Genomic DNA, 23,813 nt, shown 5'->3' with positions numbered 1-23,813 from the left:
GCTAAATATTTTTGAATGAGGATGGAATATATGAAATTTGAGTGATTTTGAATTAATTTATTACTGCTACGGAGGGCAGAGTTGATATTTTAAAACCATAAAATACAACAAAACCAACAGGAGTCATTTTGACCTGAATTGATATACTTCACTGTGAAAAGCACAACCATTACTAAACAAGTAGTTCAAAATCCTTTCCAGGAACTGTTGATCCTTGCAATTTTCCCTCTCCTGTTGGAACTGCTGAACTCCTTTTTAATTCTGCTTGCTGTTTTAAAGATGGTTGCACCACTAATAAACCAATAATTTGTTTATTGAACAACTGCATGGGTAGAGTGAGTGCCAAAAAATATTTCTAGAGGCAACAGGCACAACACAACAGACGTTCTTTTATATTAACAGGGCCTTTAGTACTGTGCCTATATATACCGATGTAAAAATATCATTTTTGTTTGTTTGCTAACCTACAACTGTGTCTTACTTCAATGTGTGATAATTTCAGAATTTAAATTCTTTTTGTTAGGACAATATCACCAATCTTTCTTGCAGACATGTATTTCTGTGTCCTTTTTGGAATTTCATTGTGAAGCAATTTCTGTCTTCAGAGTTCCTAGCATACACATGAACACACATTTCCAAGTCCTGATTGGTAAAGGAATCAATATTACAATGTATAACAGAAGAAAATTATGTATTTTACTATGTTTCATCTTTTTTCTCTCGTGTATATTTAATGCAGACTTTCCATTAGATATAGGGCCTCACATGTTCTGAAGCCTGCAGAACACATACAAATGTAGGGAGTATCAGGATTAGCCTTACTAACAAAGGCTATGTAGGATCAGAACTGTAAGTTCTATAGGTTTCTCATGGCCTTTTATTCTGGTCCAGAAGAGTATTTTGAAAATGTAAAATAAAATATATTTATTTGAATAAGGTATGTGCGTACTTTGGTTTATTTATTGCCATAGTGTCATGGCAATTCATGTCAGAAGTTGTAGGGAAACTGCCAAAGCACAAGAACTATAGATTGTTTCATTTTAAAATCGATTTATCTTCATTTGGGGAACTTATATTTTCAAATATTCAAAAATGAGGGATTTAATTTTTGATCATCTTTTCTTTGGCAGATAGGGCTTGAATTTTTATTACTGGAACTCTGCACTTTGTAGCTCACATCTAATTGGCAGAAGCCAAATCAGTCATCTGACAGCTAAATATTGAAGTACCTAATATCAATATTCACTTCAAAATTTCCACTATACCTGAAGTGATGCTAAGTCATATATCACCTTTACAGCTGAATTATGGTAGGATAATTTTATGTTCTGGCATTCTGCTGCTGATTTTGATTGATTAAAAACATGTCAGGTATGAAGTTCAAAGTAGAGACTGTGATCAAAAGCAGGGAGAAATGTGTTGAGAAAAGACAGGAAGAATGAGGGCCATTGTTTTTCTTTAAAGGGGAGGGAGAGAGATGAAAAGGAAAGAAAATAAGAAAGTTAATTAGAAATGAGGAGGAAAAGAAAGTATTTTCCAGGTGGTGCTCAGTTTATCTTACAGCAAAACTATCAATTTCTTCCACCTGTTTATCTACTCCATTACATGGTTTTAGAGCTTGACTGCCTTGTTTTTAATTCACTGTTTAGAAACAGTAATGAGAGAACTAGAATTGCCTGGCCCATGGAGGGGCAAGTGTAAAACTGATTTTGTTAAATGGATGCTTGTAAAATCTCAACTTCTTGGGAGGCCTTGTAGAGGGAAAGTCTCACTGTTTTAAATGAGGACAAGGCTGATAATAAAGTTGGCATGAGCTTTTTCAGTTGGCAGCACTCATTTTGATCCCAAAGTCACTTATTGTCTCATACATATTTGAAACGCTTCTGTGTGAAAAGTAATCGTGTAAGTAGTGATCTGGAAAGGTATTTGCACTGAATCACAGAGCGTCTGCGTGTTGTCCTCCTTTGGGGTCTCTGTCACGGGCTGTGTTCTTTGTGCGGACCCGTAGTAGGCTTCACATGCTGCCTCTTGCTTATGACTACGGACAGTTCAAATAGTGCCTTTAAGTCACAGGTACGTGCTGTTGTGTTATGTACTTGCAGCAGCCCAGAGAGTGAGCAAAAAAAAAAAAAAAAAGATTTTCTTAATAATGATGTTGAAATTGTAACTTTTTTACTCTTGAAATAAAAGACAGATGAAGACATTTTGCTTGGAAAACCATCACAAATATCTGAGAAATCAAATCTTGCAAAAAGAACACATGGAATAACAAATTCTAACCGAATTCTTAACATGTTTTCAAAAGTGAAGCAAGGGGCAAAATTACTATTTTTTAAAAACATTTATATATTAGGTCCTGTGTGTGTGTGTGTGGTATGTTATTTTTTGTTTGTTTGTTTTGTTGTTGTCTTTTACAACATGGATGAAGTGAACTAAGACCCTCCACATTTTTTCTTATTTGCTTGGTGGTCTCCAAGCTGTTAAATGTGTAACTTAATGCTTGTTGCTTATGTAACAGTGTGCTTATTTTTGCTGACATAACAGTTGCAACTCAAATCTTACTGCTATGCATAAAACATAACTCAATTTTTTTTTGGGGGGGGCGGGTGGGTAAGCCACACTGCGTGGCTTGTTCAATTTTCTTTGTCTTTTATGATGCCACAATTAAAATGTAGACATAATCACTCAGTACTGATGGTAGAGCTTCTAAGGAAGTTTTTGAAGTAACTGGTAGTGTCTTTTTCCTCTCATCATGACAACATTGCAACTTGTCCAGTTGGCACAGTATCTTTTAGGTTTTACAAAGAGAATATGTCTTTCTATCAGAGATCGTGTATATCACAGTTCAACTAGGAACAAAAATTGACAGCACAATTTACTGATGAAAAGGTGGCTGTCCTCAGTGGAAATCTTGTCAGATTCTTAAGCATTTTACAGTGTGTCAACAAAAAGAAACACAGTTATTCAAAGTAGCACCATTCCTACTTATTAAGATAGAGAGTCCCCAAGGGCAGGATAAGATTTTTTTTTTTTTTTTTTTTTAAATATGACAAAGAGGTATACTGATAGCTTTATATCTTCTCACAAACCGGGTCCTAACAAAGAAAAGAAAATTACTACTTGTGGGTTATCTTGACTTGGTAGTAATTTCTTATTTCCCTTTTTTCTTCCACAAATCACAACATATCACATCAAATCTTATCACATCAAATCTTTACAGTTTTGACAAAAAAAAAAAAGAAAAACTGTAATTGTAACTTCTTGTTGCATCAGAAAGCACAATAGCAGTTAAAAATGTTTGAGACATGATTTCAAAACAAGCAACTGTGTTTTGTTTTTGCTTATAACATGTTTTAACAAATGTAGTTTTCTTTCAACAACACATTTGTTTAATTCTGTCTTCATATTTTGGAAGATCCTCTATGTCATGCTCGCTTCTGAACAGATGAAGTACATCCATGTGGCTAGAAATAGAGGCAGTTGGTTCCCTCTCACTTGGGATGTTACTTGAAAATTATTGTAGCCAGAGGAAGTTTAAAAAGGCAAAAAGGTTATTTGATATCCGCTGTCCTGGGCCATAAACAAGTTTGTGTCTCTCGACTTCTGCGCAATGGGGATACAGTTCTTGAGGAAAAGCAGGATCTGTCTCCATCATAAAATTTTGTCTGTCTTCTGGAAGATCAAATAGTAAGTCTACAACTTGCTCAGAGTTCCCAAAGATTTTAGTCTTTACTTAGTTCCATAGGATAAATATAAATCGGCTGAGGAGTGGGATGTTTTTCATGTCTGTTTAGCAATAGTGACACTTGGAGGAAGGACTTTAACACAAATTCCCATGAGTTTTGCTGTTTAATTCTTTGTGAACCTCTTAGTATTTTTTGATGCTTTTTTTTTTTGCTATTCACCTCACTTCTTCCTTGGCACACTTCGCTTAAAAATACTATTTCTGATTCCTGTTCTAAAGTACCTGCAAGCTGTGGAGTCACTCTGCTGAAGAGCATCTGCTAGTGGGCTTGAACACATAGGATCCCCCATTTCGTCCCTGTGCAGAGATTTCCTTCGTGAGGAAATTCAGGCTTCAAGTAAAAGTTCATCCTGAAAGGGGATGGGGATGTTAGCAGGAGGCCCACCAGATCTCCGCATCTCCCCATCTTATAAGCAGCAAATAATTTCATGGCTATTTCAGCGTTTTGAGGCTGGTGCTGGCATGGTGCACCCTGCATTCCTGGCCTGGAGGTGCTCGTTCTGCCTGGTCCCATGTCAGCATGAAACCTGGATCAGAAATCACGCCATTCCACACATTTCCTTCCTTTCTTTGGAAGAAAACCCAAGCATAGTGGGAGGAAGTGGGCTGCTTTTGCTAGTTTGCATGTGAAATATAGAAGCATACTGTGTGATACAGTCTTAATTTTTTTCAAACTTTATAGCTTTTATAGCAATGTCACTGCCACCCAGCAGAGAGATGATAATAGTACTACATGGGAGAAAAAAAATGAAAGCCTCTGTGAAAATCCAGTGAGCTCTTTGATTTTTTTTTTATTATTTTTTCCACAAAGAAAAACAAAACAAAGTGCAGCCTGTGGAGGGTAATAGGCAAAACATCAACAGTAGTTTTGGGGACATATTTATATACTGTGGGACAAATCTAAAGGAGTGTCTCGTCTGAATCATTAGGTGGCATCATGAAGTCCAGGTTTAAAAATATTTGATATATACTGTTAGTTTTCAGAAATATGTAGCATCATTTTTTTAATGATAACCTTGCAGCCACCATATCATAGTTACGTTTGGAATATCTCAGCATAGCTTGTCATTTATGCTTCCCAACATTGGCTTTGGGTCGGCATTTTCTCTAATTAACTAATTCATATAAGCACTGTGTTCTTGGCATGGCTTTGAGAGTCAAGTTTCTTTTCCATCTATGCCTTAATGTGCCATTTACAGTGTATGCAATATATGTGCGTGTATATCCTTTCATGCCATTCTATACCTCAGTGCCATAGGATTCATTGTTGGCTGTTCCAGGGAGCTGTTTTCTTTTAAAGAATGTCTTTAGTTGTTACACTTGCACAAATAACTTTGGAAATATGAAGCACTCCAGACTGATGGAGGGTCAACAGGGAATATGAGATGGTGGCTCTTAAGTGAATTGCCATTTATTTCGTTGAGGACCCTTTACTGTCTATGCTTCAGCAGCCAGGGCATTATCTTTTTTTTTTTTTTCTCTTTCCTAAATTCTTCTTAAATTTGGTGTTTTGCCATGGCCAGCAATGATTTTGCTATCACATAATTTGCTAAACTAGCTTGCAAGTTGCTGCTTGTTTTTCTGGTTTCCATGCAAAGCAAGGTTAAGTGGGGATCCATGCCTGCCCACACAGTGCTGCAGTGGGGAGGTAGTCTTGGGTGGGCAGCAAAAGCAGAAGTTTCAACCAAGTGGAGATCAGCAAAGCGGCCGGGGCTGGAGGCTGTTAAGAGGTAAGTTACACACGAGCTGCACTCAAGGTCTGGCTCTTTTCCCAGCTGTTTGTGAAGGGGAATAAAAACAAGAGCCAAGAAGTTGAGCCAAGCTCTCTGGAAAGCATGGCAAGATCTTCTCTCCTCAGAGTTACAAGTAAGCTTGCGAATAAAATTACATAATGTTTATAAACTTTACATCAACAGGTCTGTCCAGCTAGGCATTTCTGTTGAATTTGGTAGCATTCTTCCTCTACCTATGCTAAGTGAAGGTGTGGATATGTAGACATACATACATACATGCTGTGCATGAGCAGAGCTGTTGGCCATTCTGCACTGGTCTGCTCTTAGCCTTTCTATTCAATATTTGAAATGCTCTGACGTTCACTGTTATCATGGTAATGCTCTTAAGTCAGAATTTTTTCATAAGTGAAATGCTTACTGGAGCATTTTCCATAACCCCTACTGTCATAAGTAAATAATAAAATAGCACAGTCCCTTCAGTTGGTGGATGTTCTCTCTCTCAATTATTGATTTATATCAATATGTCATTTTATTTTAGTCAAAAAAAAGTGAAACTAATAAGGAATTAACATGGATAATACTCATTAGTATTTAACAAGAATTTTATGTTCACGGCTGAGAGTCATAACAAATTGAACTATGTGTATCCTGTTAGGTAGTACACATGTTTTTCTGAGGATATGTTTTGCCTAAACTCATTATTTTGGGATTTTGTAGATACTTCAAATTATTTTTAGTAAATATTTCCATTGCTCATCTGTACCGTTGCAGTATGTTCCTTATTCTACTAATGAGCTCAAGCCAGACTTGTGTCATTCTACTATCTACATTTTAAAAACGGACAGTGTTTTCATTTTTTTTTTCCGTTTTATCCAACAGGGTGGACTGAGTGCCCAAGCTTTTGTTCGTATTGAGATAGAAGATATTAATGATAATCAACCTACTTTTGAACAAGCCACCTATGTGACAAGCATCAGCAGTCACACACAGCCAGGAACAGAGATCATCAATGTTGTTGCAACAGACGGAGACTCTGGAGTATTTGGAACTGTCACCTATGAACTTATCCCAGGGGAATTTTCTTCTCTTTTCGCAGTAGATTCTTCTACAGGTACTGTGAGAGTGTATGATTTAGCAAAGCTATAATGACAGCATGTATTATTTTTTTCTTTGAAGATGGTTTCTTTATTTGGGGCTATGTCATACAATTGCAAGCTAGATTCTGCTAGTTAGTTTTAAAACATCCAGCTGCCTCGCTGTTTGACTTGCTGATTACCTTATTGAGTGTTTTTTTCTGCCATTACTTCCTGTTACAATCCTTCCAAATTTTGGTTTCTGGAAAGAAGTTCAATGAAGGGGTGACAATGAAGATAGGAAAGCAATTTTGGTAAAAGTTAAAGTAAAGGTAAAAGGTAAGGTAAAAGTAAAAAACAGGTGCGTTTTTTTTTCTCCTCTCTAAGACAGATGGATTTCACAGTCATCACTTTTCACATGGCCACAAACCAGTTGGGTATATATTTTTTCTAATCTTTAATAGTTATCTCTCATTCTATCTAATAAATCTTATTACCGAGGAAATAATTATCACTGTCACATGTATTGAACACAAGTGGTATATTCACAAATGTGCATAGTATGTTGAAGAGATTGCTTAGTTAAACCATAGCTAACATTTTTACTTGAAAGCCAGCCCTTTCATACTACTATGAATACATCCCCATCAACAGTATTGCTTCCTGATCATCTCTTATTTGGATAAATTAGTTTTGACACAGGCAATTATTTCATATGTTTTAAAAAGATTTAGGGCTGTTGTATGTGTATGCTTATATTAGCTCTTTGCCATATGAATTATTGTAAGGCCCTGTTCTCTCAAAATGGTGCCTATTTTCACCCTCTTACACAGTCCAAAAATATTCTCATGAAGAAAGGAAACTAATCTTAGTAAGTTGGCCTGCTTGTCTTGGCTCTTTTAAAATTTTAACTTTAACTGTGGACTTCAACTGCCTTTCAACTCTAGAGTATAACTGAGGCCAAAAATATATAGGTCAATCAAGAATTAGGGAACTAGATCTCTACAAGCACTTAAGCAATCACTTTAAAGCAGCACCAGTAGGCTTGTCAGAGAAAGCCCCCGTGGATTATGCTTTAAGATTTGGCTTTGATTTGAGTTCTTATGTGTTACTACTTGTTAAAATGGTGACCTTTTCCAGTTTGCCATTCGCTCAAGCTGTTTCCATGCTCCCTGGCATATGCCCTCATTTATATTTGCTTCTCTAATGGTTTTATTGAGGGACTTTATCCAGTTGTTAGGTGGACTGCACTTTGTGAACAGAAGGAGATGGACAAATATGGCTAGAAAAAGAAACCCTTCAAACAGAAGGGCTAGACTAGAAATTCTTCAGGAGATAGAACACCAAACCATATTTTTCTCTTTGGTGTTTTGCTCTTTGCTGTGGAGATACAATCTGTGACTGATGGGTTATGCAGTTTTTCCCAATCTGTAGTTGGCAAATCCTATTTCATTTCCTGTTTTCACTACTGAAGGACTTAAAAGGAGGCATTCTGATGGTGTTGGACTGTCCTGTGAAAATACCATCCTAATAGGTTTTAGCTCTTAAATGGGTAATTTTTCTCATTGACAAGATATACAGAAATGAGGAATGATAATCAGTACATTGGTCTTTTGACTTTATCATAGTCCTTAGGATTATAGGTATAAATGGCCAGAGTAATATTTCCAGTATTATGAGATGTAAATTAATTACTAGTTAATGGCTTGCCACATCATAATAAAACTATGATCTATTAAAATCTTCATGCAAGGTGAAGCTGCTTTCCATGCCATGTATAATTTCTATTTTATTGAGTGAAGAGCGGAGATTTGAAAATTGATCTCACTGTAGTTTTTTGGGGGATTGTTTTTGTAATGTTGGTAAACATTACAAAAGATCAACATTTTTCTCTCACTTCTTTCATATATATATTTTTAAAGGATAAATGAATAATGGAATTAAAAACTATAGCCTAAATTCTTCACTAATACAGCTTGTTTCTGGCAGTTGCTCTTTTAAAGCAAGTGTGTGGCTGTATGAATAAAACTTAGTTTTGCACAGTGAACTGTTGTTCAAAGTGCAGGGTATACACAGCCTGGAGATCATACAAGATGGTCAACAAGTGACAGTATTTTGGAAATGTAAAGATTATAAGGCTGAGCCACATCCAAGCTCCAGCCTGAAGAGGCTCCAGCTTTGTTTAAGGCACTGTGGCATGTGGATATCATGTACAGACAAGTTTAGTGGAAGTGGGAAGGAAGAAGTGTTCACAGGGCAGATAGATACTCCATTAGAAAGGCAGTTTGAATTTTAAAAAGCTCTTAAATAGTGATACTTATTTGCTATTTTGGCTTTTAGGTACTGTATTGCTTGTGATATACTCTTACACCCTTGTAAATAACTTTTACTACATTTTCCGTAGAGAAATAACTGGAATACTCTGTTTATCATTTCATTAAGTATAGACTGTCCATAAGATAAACCTCTTTAAAATGTCTGTAACTAGAAAGGTACATGGATAGTGGAACTGTTAACAACTCCTCTGCAAGCTCGTGACTCTTTTATTACCATTTATTTCTAGCGTTGATGTAAACAACATCTTGGCCTTCTTATATTTCCTTCTCTAGCTATTTGATCCCTGCACGATCTGTGAACAGTACCGGAGGACTGACTAGAACAGAGCACATTGAAGAGCTCTTTTGGCTAAGAAACTCTCTGAGCTTTGTTTATTTTCCCATTACTTATTTATAATTGTGGGTAAACAGATAATTCATAATGCAAGTCACATGATGCAATCAGAAATGTGGTAGAAAACCTCTGCAGTGATTAAGAATTTGGGATTAATAGTTTAACTTACAAACTTTCATTGTGTTACGAGCATTAGTATTTTCTTTTAAGGGTGTATATTTTTTTTCATTTATCTTGGTGATAGCCTTTATAGCTGGATAAAAGATGGTTATTATCTAATTTATAGTATTGATTCAAGGAACCTGTTTCAAATCACAGAATTAGTAGATCTGGTCAGTACTTCTGCATTATTATTAGTTTTTTAATATAGAGTACAGTTTCTTCAAAATTAGCATTGTTTTGGGAAATGTTGATTTGCTAGAATTAGTCTTAGAAGACATGTGAATCAATCTAGGAGTTTGGTCCCTCCAAGAAGAAGAAAGGAAAATGACAGAAGTGCATGCAAATTTAAGAACATAAGAATTTCTAACTAAGTCAGCCTAAAGGCAGATTAAAATCCAGTATCCTGTGTGTCTAACAGGGTGGTAATGGATGCAAAAGGAAGGGTTAAGAATAGAATGGTTCCTCCACTGGTTTTTATATCTTAGAGATTTTGGCAGTGCTTCACTTAGTGCTTTGCTACTTCCATTACTGTCGTCTGTACCATATGTAAATGTAACTTTATGTCAAACTGGCCTAAAATTAAATGTTTTGATCTAGAATAGATTCATTCTAGTTAAAATGTTGACAAATTTTGTTTTATTGAAGAAAATTGAATCATTGTTTACCAATCAAATCCTGGGAGATCTTTGTTTCATGAAAAATTTTAGGGTTTTTTTTTTATCACAGTACAAATTGAAAACATCAAAACATTCCCTTTGGGACAAAAAATTCAAGTTTGCTTAACTCTACATGCTATGTAATGCTTAATATATAGAAAATTTTAATCTGCATCAGTGTAAAATGGAGATGCATTCTTTCTGAAGAAAGCAAAGCCGTTTTTATGATGATTAATGATGTTTTCATACATTATTATAGTAAAAATAGTTTATTTTTAAAACACTTTTGGCATCTTCTTACAGTATGTAGTACATTTGGAAAACATATGAAGAGGTTCACATAAAACAACATTTAAAATTAGGAGTGTTTTATTTTGGAACATTTTGAGGCCACATTTTTTTTTTTTACTTCAATGACTGTTTTTCTGACCTTACATAGGAAATTGATAGCATATTCAGAATGCTGCAAATCAGAGGAATATATGTAAGACATTGGATTAACCCACTTAGTTTTTGCCTTTTAAGACTTTTACTCAGGTTAAGTTAGAGAGGAATCGCTAGTTATTCAGCTGAAGAATTAGTGGTCATTTGTCCCTGCTGGGGTCTCATCTATTGAAAAAATCTAACATACAGAGCACCAGTTGCAATATGTTTTCCTTGAAGCATACAAAATTTGCTCTAGTGAGTATAAGAGCACTAATTTTGGCCCTGGAAGAAAGCTCTGTAGCAGAACAGAAGAAAACATACATACTGCCAACTCTTAATAGGTTTGTCTTTTTTTATTTTTATGTGGAATAAAATTCAATAGAATCAACCATTTATGAGGAGAAAAATCGCTACAAGCTACATGCCAAGAGTGGAACAATGCAATAGTGCTGTCACATCTGTATTCAGGATTCATTGTGCACAATACAATGCGAAGTATTTTCAAAAATACTCTAGCCTACCCCCTCTTTCTTTTAATTGAGTCCATGTCAGATCTCAGAAACAAAAGAATTCACCAAATTAGACAAAGAGGAAACTCCCATGGCATTCCAGTGCCACAGCTCTTTGTCTCTGCAAGAGGCAGATGGCGTGTACAAGAAAAACAAAGAGGGGAAAATTACACCAAAACTTCCCCTTTCAGAGGAGAGAAAAAATACAAGACTTATGCAGTAAAATACAGTGAATCAACAGTTTTTCCTCTCATAGAAAATATATACACCTTTTAAGTACAGAATATGAAATAAGAAATTATAAGTTGGTGCTAGCATTTAGCAGTGTTTGTTCTTGTTTCCCCTCCATTTCAGCTGAGTGAGGGTCTAGAGGTATTGCCTTTCTGATCACCAGCTATAGATGGATTGCATTTGCACTTCATTTCCCCTGTCTTCATCTTGCTGTGTGGTTATGCTTCAGGAATATAACAGTCTTAGAGCCTTGTGGTTGGTTTCTGTGGAAAAGTGAGGGCTAACCTTCATGTTCTTGGTTAACTTAAAGAAAAGCAGCAGCTTTGAAAGCAACAGGTCATATAAAGAACTAATACCCTTAGCAAAACGCCTTCGCTCTGTAAGACTTTAACATAGTCTGCATGTGGCAGTGTATGCAAGTAGCATGGCAGTGTAGCTAACCTGGGCAGTGTATGTAAGTAGCAGATCTTTTATGAGAACCATGATGAGCATCCAGAATGCTTTGTAATGCTCTTAAGATGTATTTGCTGTTTTTATTTTGTAGGGTTTATGTTATACTCCGGTCTCTCTTTGTGCTGGAAACATGCATGTTTTTGTACAGTACCATCAAATGAATGTCATTTCTGATTACCATGGCATTGGGGATTTCTTTTTTTATCAGGTTGTGTGTTGAGCTGTATTTGGATCTGCAGACAATGACTTTAGTGAATAGATCCTTCATTAAAAAGATGTTTTTGGAAAACTTCAATAAATTCAGCAACTGTAAGTGATGTACTGGGATGGTATGGCAATGCTGAAGCTGTGCAGGTTGGTTGTGGAAGTTGCCATGTTTGTTTGAAAAAACAGCACTTTGTCATCCAGAGTTCTGCCCACTTCATTTTTGTTTGTATTATTATATGCGTATTTTTTTATAAACTTGGTTCTCATGTGGAAATGCAGACTTGTTTCTTTTTCCTTACAAAGAGAGTGAACATACTCTGAGTTACTATTGTATTAAAGGAAACAAAACAAGAAAGAACCAAGGGAGATCTCCATGCAACAACAAATTATGTCTCTTTAGTTAAATGCTACTTTATGACAAATTAGCAATTTTTTTTTGCTACTAGGGCAGAATTGTTTAAACGTGTAATGCTAGGGAAGCTTAGATCAAAGTAATATTTGCTGTTTCTCTGTTTAGTTTCGGTGTCCTGTGCCGAGTCACAGGAGCTCCTGTTGCATTATCATGAGCATTTTACTAAGCAAAATCCCAGTCCTATCTTGAGAGGCAAAGGTGGATGAAGTAGTGAGGCTGTAATGGATTAACATGACACGGAGACATAGGAGGTTGATTTGAGATGAATCAAGGACTTAGTATGGAAAAATTAAAGTAATTAATCCTTCCAAACTTGAAATATTCCTCTTGTTCACTAAAACCATTAGCGGTTGCTCACCCTGAATGTTTTTCTTACGCACTTTGTGATACATAAAACCGCATGTCTCGGTGCTGATAAGTTAGTGTGCTGGGTTGGTCGGGACGTGTTGTGCACATCAGCACTAACACACACCATTATGCAGCTGCTTCAGCTGTCAGCTTTGGAGGCAAACTGGGGTGATGAACTGTGCATGCCTTTTGCCATCTGCCTACTGTCTGAGCTGTGCCGGGTGTTCTCACTTGACCTGTCCTAAGATGTTTTTGAAGAAATAGTGCCATCGTTTAAAGTCAAGGGAGTTTGATTTCATAGTCTTCAAGAACTCAATTAGACAGTTGTTTATTTTGTTCCACTTGCAGTGTTCTAAAGTTACTCTTTTTTTATTCCATGAACAACAAAAAAAATTTAAAGCTATTAAAGTAAATAAGTATACATTTCCATGTAATACAGACTTTGTTACTGAAATTTGAGTGTCCTGATTTGTATCTTTACTTTTGCACTGCTTGACTAGTGAGAAATATTTCATTTACCTCCTAATGGGTAAAAACATAGTGCTGGATTTTTGCTTTCCTGGTTTGGAGACCCTGTAGAAAAACAGATGAGTTTTCAAAGTAGTGAGCTAGAGGCATATGTGGAAATTCTATTGATATATTCAGTACTATTTGTGCTATGCAGAATGTGGTCTTTGTAAGTGAACCTGCTTTGGTGATCTAGACTCTTGCAATGTTAAGACTGAACACAGCATCATGAAAAGACCAGGAGGTGCCTTTTTGTTGTTGCCTTTTTTTTGTTTGTTTGTTTTTGTTTTTTTAAGAATTATTATATATGGCCCTGGTCTCCTGCCCTTACTCTTAAGAAATAGCACTTAGGAGCAAACCTGCTGAAGGAGTGACCAGCTCACTGGTCACTGCACTGGAGTGCAGCTCAACAGAAATAAGAATAGCAAAATCAAATCCATGTTTTTTTTTTTTTTTTTCCTCTTCACAGGCATCGTAAAGTATCCAAAATGGGAAAAGAATATATTTGGCCTTTTCAATAGGAAAATACCCAATAGTGAAGTGATCAAGTTAGTAATATATGTTTGATGGTTTCATTTAATCTGGCAGTGACAATGTTTAAAATCCATGTTTATATGTTTAACCTCTGCTGGGGGAGAGAAAAAAAAAAAAAAGTTAAAACTCCTTCTCCTTTGAGCTACAGTTGCTCAGATTACCTCAGGAAATGCTGAAGTTTATGCTGCTGGAATACTACTTTGTTGAGCAGTCTAACTAATCGTAAAACCCAGTCATCAGACAACCGAAAGAAAGGCGAAAATGAGACTGATTCTTGGAAGAGCTTCTGTTACTGGCACAGGAACTGGATCAGCAATGAATTCTGAATCCGTCTATATCTTTGAGTTATGATGGTGGTTTGTCACACTGGGATAATGTGCTTTGTTATTAGTAGAAGTAATTCTCCCTTGATCCTGGAGACCCTTTGAATGCATTTTAAGCATGTCATGATGGTTTGTTATTATAATGTCCTGGCAGTAAAATTGGAAAGTATAGTGCGTGCACCTTTGAATATTTATAAGGATTTTATGTTTTCCATTTTTCTGCTTAAAAATGCATTATCACAAATTACAGTTGTGGCTTCACCCTAAATTTTGAGAAGATATATTGGAGTTGAATCATGTGCTGATCCTGTAAGGCACTTCGACTTAAATCTCATTTTTGCTCTGACAGATAGGACCATTAAATATCCAGCTTGAATGCCAGACATCTTTCCTACTAAATCTATTCTGAAAGGCAGAAAGTTATGAAGGTATCTCAAAGTTCATAAGTTTAGTTTTACTGAACTGCTGGCTTCGTTAGCTTCTATAAAAAGCATACGTGCTTTTTAAAAAATGTCCATTGGTGTGTAGCAAATTGTCCTTGGTGGTTGAAGCACTTCAGTTTACTACAGCCTTGCTACTTACAAGCTCACTACAATTCTAGAATTTAGTGTATTAATAATAATTTATCCATTTTTAATTAGTCACTGTTTGTTTTCATATTGGAACACCCTTCTTTACAAGTAGCTTTCTATGTTTTGCAAACATTATGGCCACCGAGATATTTTAGAATACTGAGGAACTTTTGTCTTCACCTCGGAAAAGGTGAAAGTATTTTTTCTCCTGCTCAGAAATAGTTAAGATGTTGGAAAGCATCAGACAAAAAGATCACATCACTGCCAACACAGCACTTGTTTCTCAGTCCTGATAAAGCTGATGATAATGATGTGGAGTGAAAAAGGAGAGAAACATCATAATGATGCTTTGAATATAAAGCAATCATTGCCTATTTACCTGAATGGAGACTCTCCTGTTCTTGCAGTCGTTCCCTGTGAGAACAGTAGAATGTAAAGTGAAGTGAGCAGATGGAACGAGAAAAATGAAGAGGATATGAAAAAGATCAGGGGGGAAAAAAAAAATTAATACATCTTTTATTGAATAACCCGTTTTGAATAGACTACATGAATATACCAGTTGGCATACTGTATTTGACATAAAAATCTGTTTTGAGTTTCTGCTGTTTTTTTAGAAACATGTCTGAAAACATATTTTTGAGCACTTGAGAAGACCTCTCAACATAGCAAGACGTGTGTACTGTAGATACTTATTCTCTTATTTCCTTGTGATAAATACTTGTCGCTAATATATTTCATGCTATGAAATATATTATGAATAAAATATTTTATTAGTATTTTATTATTTGTCAAAGGAGGGGAAGAGGAATTTCTAGTATAGACCCTCCTACAGCGGAGGAGGAAGTAGAGCTTCCAAGTGCTTCCCCCCCTTGCCCCAACAAACAAACAACTTTGGCAAATCTTTCGAGTAAGTGCCTGCTAATCTTCTACTTTGTCAGGGCAATGTGAAGAACTGTACATGTGATGGAGGGTCATTTATTTAAAGCTGAACTGAGACTTCTGTCTTTCCCTGAGTTTTATAGTTGTATGAACTATACTCTAAATGAGTATTAGGCTAAATATATTCAGGAGGACACAAATGCGTACTGCTTACACTTAAATTATTTTTAATATTAAATCAGTTATGTCCAACAGTATTAAAGCATAATTACATTTACTTATTTCATCTATTATGTGGTTGAAAGCACCTAGTCTCTCAGTCCTGAAATTATAATCTCAGGCTATAGTTTGTATGTAGTTATAAAACCCCAGTTTATAGTTTGGATACACAATTTATGAGGTAACAGACCTTCTGTCATCAACCACACTGCTTCTTGTTTTAGAAGTTAAATTGTTGTGTATTTCTGTTCACATCATCTAGACCAGAGATTTCAGAATGCTCTGAAGCTTAACTGATTTATTTATTTTTTTATCTTCATTTATAAATCCTTAAATTGGCTCAAAACAGAGAATGAATAACTATCAGTTGCTCATGGAACAATTGGAAATAACAATTTTGGATCATTATGAACATTCCCTAGGGAGATACAGTTTGCATGAAGTGCTGAGACTGAAGTCATTCTCAAATGAAGCTATTTTTGATGTTCGGATAAGCTTTTGCTGTAGTAGAAGATGGCATCTCTACCTTATCATTCTTTCTAGCCATACTACTACCTTAAGTAATGACAGTTACACATGAATGTAGATGGGGATTTCTGTAGAAATATACAGAGTATTTGAAAATTGTGTATGATCTATCTGTTACCAAAGACTTATTTTAGCAGTCAGAAGAGAATATGTTTAAAGACAGCTAGTCTCACCCATAAGAGTTAAGTGATAAAAATATACTTGTCTTGAGGAAGGTAGATCCAAAATGCTTTATTTCTGGACAGAGCATTGTGTTTTCTTGTTTCATGTAGCTTAGAAAAATGGTATTTGGCAATAGCTTGCAAATTAACCTGACTTTAGAATTTTCTAGCAAAGGGTATTTTACCGAAGAGCTGTGATCAGATAGAAAATGGTTGTTTCGTAGATACCTATCATGGGCCCCAATGCTCTTAAGATTTGCATTTTAGGGCTTTGGCCCTGTTTGTTTTATCTGGGCAGTTATTTGAATAGAATGTCTCTGCAGCCTATTCGAAATGCAGCTTTCTTCACTATTTGCAAAGATAACTTGATCTGTTGTAATATATTTTTTTTTTTTCCAAATTTACCTCCAGATTTCTAAATATTATTACTGGTCAAATCGTGTGTGTCATAACATTGCTGAATACTCAAAACAACTCCACTAATTAAGGGAAGTTACCATAGTTTTAAACAGGAAATCTGAAAATGAAGTTTGACATGTCCTGAATATATGTTTCTAAAATCACAGCAAGGGACACTGAGTTTTGAGATGCAACTTGCTGTTTTTCAGTGACATTGTGCATGGTAAAGACCATGTAATTTGAGAAAACTTGGTCCTCAAAATGGTATTAGTAATGCTACATACACAGTGAACGGGGAAGAGGTAAAACATTTATACAACCACTGCAAAGTACCTGACACATTTTTACCTATGTCTCAAACTCTTCAGTCAGTAACTTTTAGTCTATACTTTCTGACCTTCCTTTATGCTAAAGGTACATGCTGAAGCCCTTTTGACAGCCTGCTAAATCTGAAAGAGTGTCATTAACTTGGTGCTTTCATTATTCTTCTATTTCTGTGTATTTTCAGGAATTATATACTTGATCTCCGCTCTTAGCCACCTGGAAGGTTCTGCGTTCGTTCTGACTGTTTCTGCCCAAGATGGGGGTGGTCTTTCCTCTGCTGTTAATGCAGCAGTCACAGTAAACATCCTTCAGGCCACTTTGGCACCAGCCGTATTTGAGAAATCTCGGTATGCTTTTTCTGTTCCTGAAGATATACCTAAAGGCAGCCCAGTTGGAACTGTAAAGGCCCAAGAACCTTTAAGTAAGTTTTATAGTCAAAGATTAAAAATATTTTAATTGTAGCCATAGGCTGGAAACATCTGCAGATAATTTTTTGAACTTTATATTATTTATTTAGTATGTTGAACATAAATAGCATTTATTGAAAGTATTTACAGCAACTGCTGTAATAACTGCTATATCAGGAATCTCTTTAGAACAGACTTCCCAAAGGGGAGATTACTGGAATCCATCTTGGTGGCCCATGGGGAAGAGAAACTGCCCCTGTTGTGTTATTTCTGATTTACTTTGCAAGATAGTTAAATAAATAAATAAATAAATAAATATTGTAAGTAGTCTCCTTGCATGTGTTTTGCATGCAAGCATCTGTGTGCAAGATGGATTTGTGTGATTGTGAATGGCGAGATGGGCAATGCCCTGCGAAAGTGTAGGGAAGTGGTATGTAATAGCATGGCTTGTGTTGAAGCATTGGCCACAAAACAGGAACTGCAGAGCAACGCTGATGAGCAAACAGAAAGTATGCAGAGGTTTTCAGTAATCTAGGAGGTGTGCTGATGCAAAAAAAAAAAAAATCCAAATTCAATGATGAAATCCAGACTAATGTTTTAAAGTTTTCCTTTTTAATCTATTTGTTTCCTTCATCACTTTGAGAAGGAAATGGCTTTAATTCTGCCAGGCTCCTCGCCATAAAGAACCCTGACCTCAGAGCAATGTATGTTTGGTTCGTGTGCAGAATAGTGGGACATGAGTCCACATACTTGGACTGTGGATCTCCGTGTGTAAGGTGATAAAAGCAGAAGTTTCCTAAGAATCTGTGGTTAGCCAGACTTCTTGGACTTCTTGGCCACAGTTTCCAGGGTGAGGTAGCACCTTGCCAGAAGCGTGTGGAATTGTGCAGAAGAGTTTTGATCAGCATTTGGCATGGGTAGGTTATAGCAATGGTCACACATGAACAGTAAGATCGTTAAAATATAGTTTTCTCAGGGAACCACCATTTGTTTTATTCCTCGTTATAGTGAACACCTATATGCAGTGAAATTATTTGCTTAAAAGTAATTTAAGAGTGCTTTCCTGTTATTTGGGATGAGGGAGAAACAAGAGGCAGTGATAGTATTTTCTCCATAGAGATTTATTGTACTAGTGATGCAAGTCAAAGAGTGCATAATTGGCCAAAATGTATACAGTCAGGTCAAATCTGTGCAGTGTTTATTTTACTGAAGGGATCAAGAGACAGGAAGAAGGAAGCATAAAAACCCTGAAACAGACAAGTATCTATGTAGGTTACGTTTATTGAGCCGAATTTAATGGCACACATTCTTCACAGATGTTTGTAGAAGCCTTCAGGTTATCAGTTTCATACTTTTTTATGTTTTATTGTTGTTGTTCCCCCTTACAGATTCTTTAGAAGTGGTTTCTTACAGAATTTCCTCTGGTGATCCATATGGAAGATTCTCTATTGACCCGCAGTTTGGTATCATCCACACCCAAAAACAACTCGACCATGAAACTCAGTCTGTTATATTACTCACTGTTCAGTCACAATTGGGTAATTCCCCGGTCTACAGTAGCACCCAGGTTAACATATCTGTGTTGGATATCAATGACAACCCTCCAGTATTTCTTACCAAATCTGGTAAAATAATTATTTCACATACCCTGCCTCCTGGCACAGCTATCTACATTGCTCATGCAGAAGATAAAGACAGTGGCCTAAATGCAGTAATCAAATACAGTATGGCAAATGAGCAATCAAATGCATTCAGTATTGATCCAAGCTTTGGAGTGGTGAACCTCACCAGGACGGTGTTTGCAGATAAGCAGCAGGAATATACTTTACGCATAGAAGCAGAAGACCATGGAAATCCCCCTCTGAGTTCTGTGTTGAAGTTGTCAGTGATTATTGAAGAGCAAAAGATGGGCCCCACTCTGGCTTTTGAAAAATTGGTGTATCAAGTGGAAATCAGTGAAGCTTCCTCGCTGGGTGTCCAAGTCCTTCAAGTTCAAGCCCACTCACTAGATCCACACCATGTCAGCTCCAAGCTGACATATTCCCTAGAGTCTAGTACAGATTCTGTTGCTTTTGGAATCAGCTCTGATACTGGCTGGATTTATTTGCAGAAACATTTGAACTATGAATATACACAGATATTAAGTTTTAGAGCCCTAGTTAGTATCTTAGGGGACCAAAGCTCCAAGCAAAATGCAAGTACTTTAGTAATAGTTAATGTGCTAGATGAAAATGATAATTCCCCCATATTTTTACATAATGACTACTTCTTCAAAATGGAGGAAAATCCAGTTCCCAGGGGTGTTGTTGGCACAGTCACAGCTGTTGACAAAGACTCAGGAAGAAATGGACAACTCTCCTATATCATCTTGTCTGATGAGACATATTTCAAGATGAATTCCAACACAGGTAGCGTTTTATGATTTGTGATCGGCCTAATATTGCTTTCAGAAAGTAGTTTTTCTCTAAGGGAATGAAAGTAATATGCAAAATTCAGGAACTGCTTTGACTCTCTTGGGTTGGTATATGAATATTCTTAACTCAAAGGTCCATAACTTTTGGAATGAAATAAGCCTGATGCATGTTCATGAAGAATGAACCCTTAGGATTTGATTTTTTTGTGACTTTTTTCTGGTCACTTACTCGTAAGTTTCAGTATCACAATATAGCAAATGAAAAGAAGGTGTTTTAAATAGTAGTTTCAATAGAGCACAGGAAGAGAGCTTCTAATTGCCTATCATCAAGCATAGTTGAAATGTACAGATTAGCCACAAACAACTATAAAGTTCACTATGATATTTGAAGTCTAATATTTTAAAACATATTTGCCAAAACTTCTAAAAGTAGCATCAAAGCTAAGCTCATGCTGTTTATGGCACCACAAAAGGAAACTCACTGAGACATTCTTCAGTGTAGTGAAGAATTATAAAGTTGAATCCATAGTGAATCCCAGTTGCCTTCAGTAAAAGATACTTTAACAACACAGTATAGTGCTACAGAATACAGCATGGGAAGTCAAGTGGAAGGATATCCTATAAGGAACACAAGCATTATAAAATAATCCAGTTTATGTCTAGACAAGAATGTCTAAGCAGTACGGATTTGCTGTTTAAATTCCACTTCCCAGATGTCCTGTGTTCACTGGGGGTGAAGAGGATCTTGAATTTATCTAATGAATCTCAAAATAAAAATGTTGTTTCAAAGCAATTTCTTGTTGAGTACCTTTTTATAAAGGTTTAAAGGCAAACAACATAAGGAATTAACCCAGAAGATTTTAAAAGTACTAGGTCATCCGTGTGAAGTATTGGTCAATTGCAGATCTTCAGGTGTACTGAGTACAGTTGAGCAGATGGGGAGAAGATTTGGTCAGATTTATTCATTGGGTTTACCAACATGTGTAGAAGACCTAAGGCTTCCTGATTATCATAGAGACATTGTGTTGAGAATCTCCTAACCCAAGGGCATAATAAAAGCCATGTGCGAGCAATTGAAAGGCTGTGCTCATATATTATCTATCCTGAAATATGGTGAAGAAAAGGCCAGATGGATTTCTTCAGAAGGTCAGCATGTTAAGCCTACACTCTTTTATACCTTTGCTCTGGGGTATCTGGAGTGCAGTAAAGAATGTAATATAATGATAATGTACAAATACAAGCTTTCTATTCGCAAAGCATTTCTGTGGAATGGATTTCAGTAAGCTAGGATTTTAGTGTAAGAATCAGGATATATCAAAATACATATAGTATTTGTTCACATTAAAGCAAATGTATAATTGCATACAGTAAGATTAATACCAGCGTACAGCGATATCTCACATTTTTCCTTTTTCTTTGTCCATCAGGTGAAATTATAAACTGGGTTGCATTAGACCATGAAAAGCAATCTCACCACCAGTTGACTATCCTGGTGACTGATCATGGCTCACCGCGACTTAATGCCACAACAACTGTCTATATCTCAGTCACTGACGTCAATGACAACAAGCCTGTCTTCCCGCAGATTACATCTGGAAAAGAACTAACTGTCAAGGTTTGTTCTAGCTGTTTCAGTAACCTTCTGGTTTGGTCTGGCTATGCTCTTTCAAGACTTGTTCTGAGCACCATCTTGTGGCCAAAGCTCAAATTGTAAGTGGGATTTCTGTCTACATAACCACCATTGTGTTTAGTGGACTGCATGTAATCTGGCTGTCACTTAAATGGTATTAACATACGATAGCAATAGGAAACACCCTCTGGTCCATGTGACCAACACGTTGATGAGAATGTGCAACTTAACTGAACTGAATTTTAATAATATTCAGTTATGAGCCCCAAGTTTTTTGACTGATGTGAAATTATTTATTAAGAAATATTACTTCTAAAGGATTTAAATTGCTCTTTTACTGTAGAACTGATGAAATAATAAAACAGTAACATATTACACAAAAATAGCGGTAGGGCTTTTAAAATTTATTTTCAGGTATATTTGATACTTTTAAAATATGTAAAAGTATTAAACTTCTCATTGACTATTAGTTTTAAAAGATATACATAAAATTATATGTGTATAGTAAACTCTTTTAATTTTTGATTTCCAAATGTGCTGTATTAATGGTTTTGAATTAGCAATATCTGCAGACCGTAATGGGATATTGCTAGAAATGTATTAGTTTGAACACTTTCTGAAATACTTTGTTTATACTTACTGTGAGCATTACTGAAATGGAAAACATAGCTACTACTAAAGTATTGCTTTAGGGGAAGTGAATCGTTTTAAAGCTCACTGATATTCTTTTATATTTGTAAATTATATATAAGCTGCTTGATGGCAGGTTTTGGAAGGGCAGCCATCGGGGACACTCATCACCAATATCTTTGCAAAAGACTTTGATTCTGGGAGCAATGCTGAAGTATTATACTCAATAGAATCAGGTAAGAATTCTAAATGTTATTCATAAATAAAGCATATGGAAATAATTAGTTTCAGAGACATATAGGATTTTATTTCTATTTAATGTCAGTTAAAATAAAGGTGCCAGTGTAAGGAGGAATCGATACTAACATGTGTCTTACTGAAAGTTTGAGGAGACATGAGGAGCTATCTTGTTTCACCCTCTGCCCCATCATCCCAAGGACTCAGCTGCTTGTAGGGTCAGCCAGAGAATGTCCCAACAGCACTCACGCAAGATTAGGACCACGATCCTGTACAGTACAGTTTAGTATTTCAGTCAGTTCTTTAACATCTTAAATGAAAGATGATCTCGCGGTTCCCATGACCAATTGAAAATTTTCCTGCTAAAAGAATAGTTCACGGCAGTCTGAGACAGGGATCAGAAGGATCAACAGATAATCTGGGCAGACAATGAGATCTGGGGGTTAGGCCATGTTTCATCCTTTGCTTAGCATTGTGTTAGCTTGACATGGTGCAGCAGCTTAAAAACACTTCTTTCCCTCATCAAGAACAAAAATCAACATCAAGAACAAAAATGGTTCTAAAAATCTGTCAGCAAGTTGTTTACATGGGGGTGCCATACAATTTTTATACTTTTTCCATAATACAGGATTTATGTAATCAATATTTTTTAAGACTGATATTTTAATATGTGGCACTTTGCACATCAAACATGCTGTTTCACTGAAATCATACAGAGCAGAACCACATTTAAGTTATTCCCATCTGCTTATTACATTTTTTTCAGATGTTCTTTTCTGTGTAGGTAAAGCTCAAATGTCTGCTAATTCGGTCTGCTAATTTGGTTCATGATTGTTTGTCTCTTCAGAGTAAAGAACAAAACTAAATACCATAAAGCTACTTTTATAACATTATCCTTCATTCTAAGGAGGCAATAAAGCTGTAATCTTTCCTTTGCAAGGCTGAAATTACTGGAAGATTTATGTAGATAATGTTATACTGTATGTATCCTTTTGACTTCTGTGGGGTAATGAGAGGATTTTAAGATTCTAATTCAGAGGGCCAAAGAACTGGTTCTCTTCTCTTCCAGCAGGAGATCCTTAAACAATTAAGGCATCAAAAATTTTGCAGTTTTAAAGGATGCAGATAATAAAAGTGGGTAGGGTTGTTTTATTGCCACACCTTTATTGCCTTAATTTGGCAAGTGACTACCTCTCTCAGAGGGATTTGGAGAGAACTGTAGACTCCTGCAGTGCGAACAATAAATTTTGCAAGAAAATAACACCCTAAGAAAAAGAGAACTATGGAACAGGTAGTACCCAAACCTTTGCTTAAAGGGTGTTGACTAACCAATATTAGAAAGGCTCTTCGTGTTTGTTGTTTTGTTTTGTTTTATTTTTCTTATTTCTGTCTGGATATCTAAACATATTCCTTCAAAGAGCAAGT

The 23,813-nt window shown here is 36.1% G+C and overlaps 1 protein-coding gene across 1 annotated transcript in view; it reads left to right on the top strand.

The window, feature by feature from the left end:
• DCHS2 (dachsous cadherin-related 2) overlaps window positions 1-22,418 on the top strand; it is a 49,721-nt gene extending 27,303 nt beyond the window's left edge. Inside the window, exons 3-7 of the mRNA XM_088526489.1 lie at window positions 6,358-6,589; window positions 17,256-17,492; window positions 18,867-19,886; window positions 21,319-21,506; window positions 22,288-22,418. Of these exons, the coding sequence (XP_088382615.1) occupies window positions 6,358-6,589; window positions 17,256-17,492; window positions 18,867-19,886; window positions 21,319-21,506; window positions 22,288-22,413 (1,803 nt within the window). The 3' untranslated portion in view covers window positions 22,414-22,418. The remainder of the gene's footprint in view (window positions 1-6,357; window positions 6,590-17,255; window positions 17,493-18,866; window positions 19,887-21,318; window positions 21,507-22,287) is intronic.
• The last annotated feature ends 1,395 nt before the right edge of the window (window positions 22,419-23,813 follow it).

This window comes from Tinamus guttatus, unplaced genomic scaffold (genome assembly GCF_059628265.1).
Source record: "Tinamus guttatus ecotype Peru unplaced genomic scaffold, ASM5962826v1 Tinamus_guttatus_pri_ptg000247l, whole genome shotgun sequence".
NCBI classification, from domain to species: Eukaryota; Metazoa; Chordata; class Aves; order Tinamiformes; family Tinamidae; genus Tinamus; species Tinamus guttatus.
Note: the sequence above shows the minus strand (reverse complement) of the source record. Positions and strands in the feature narration are given on the sequence as shown.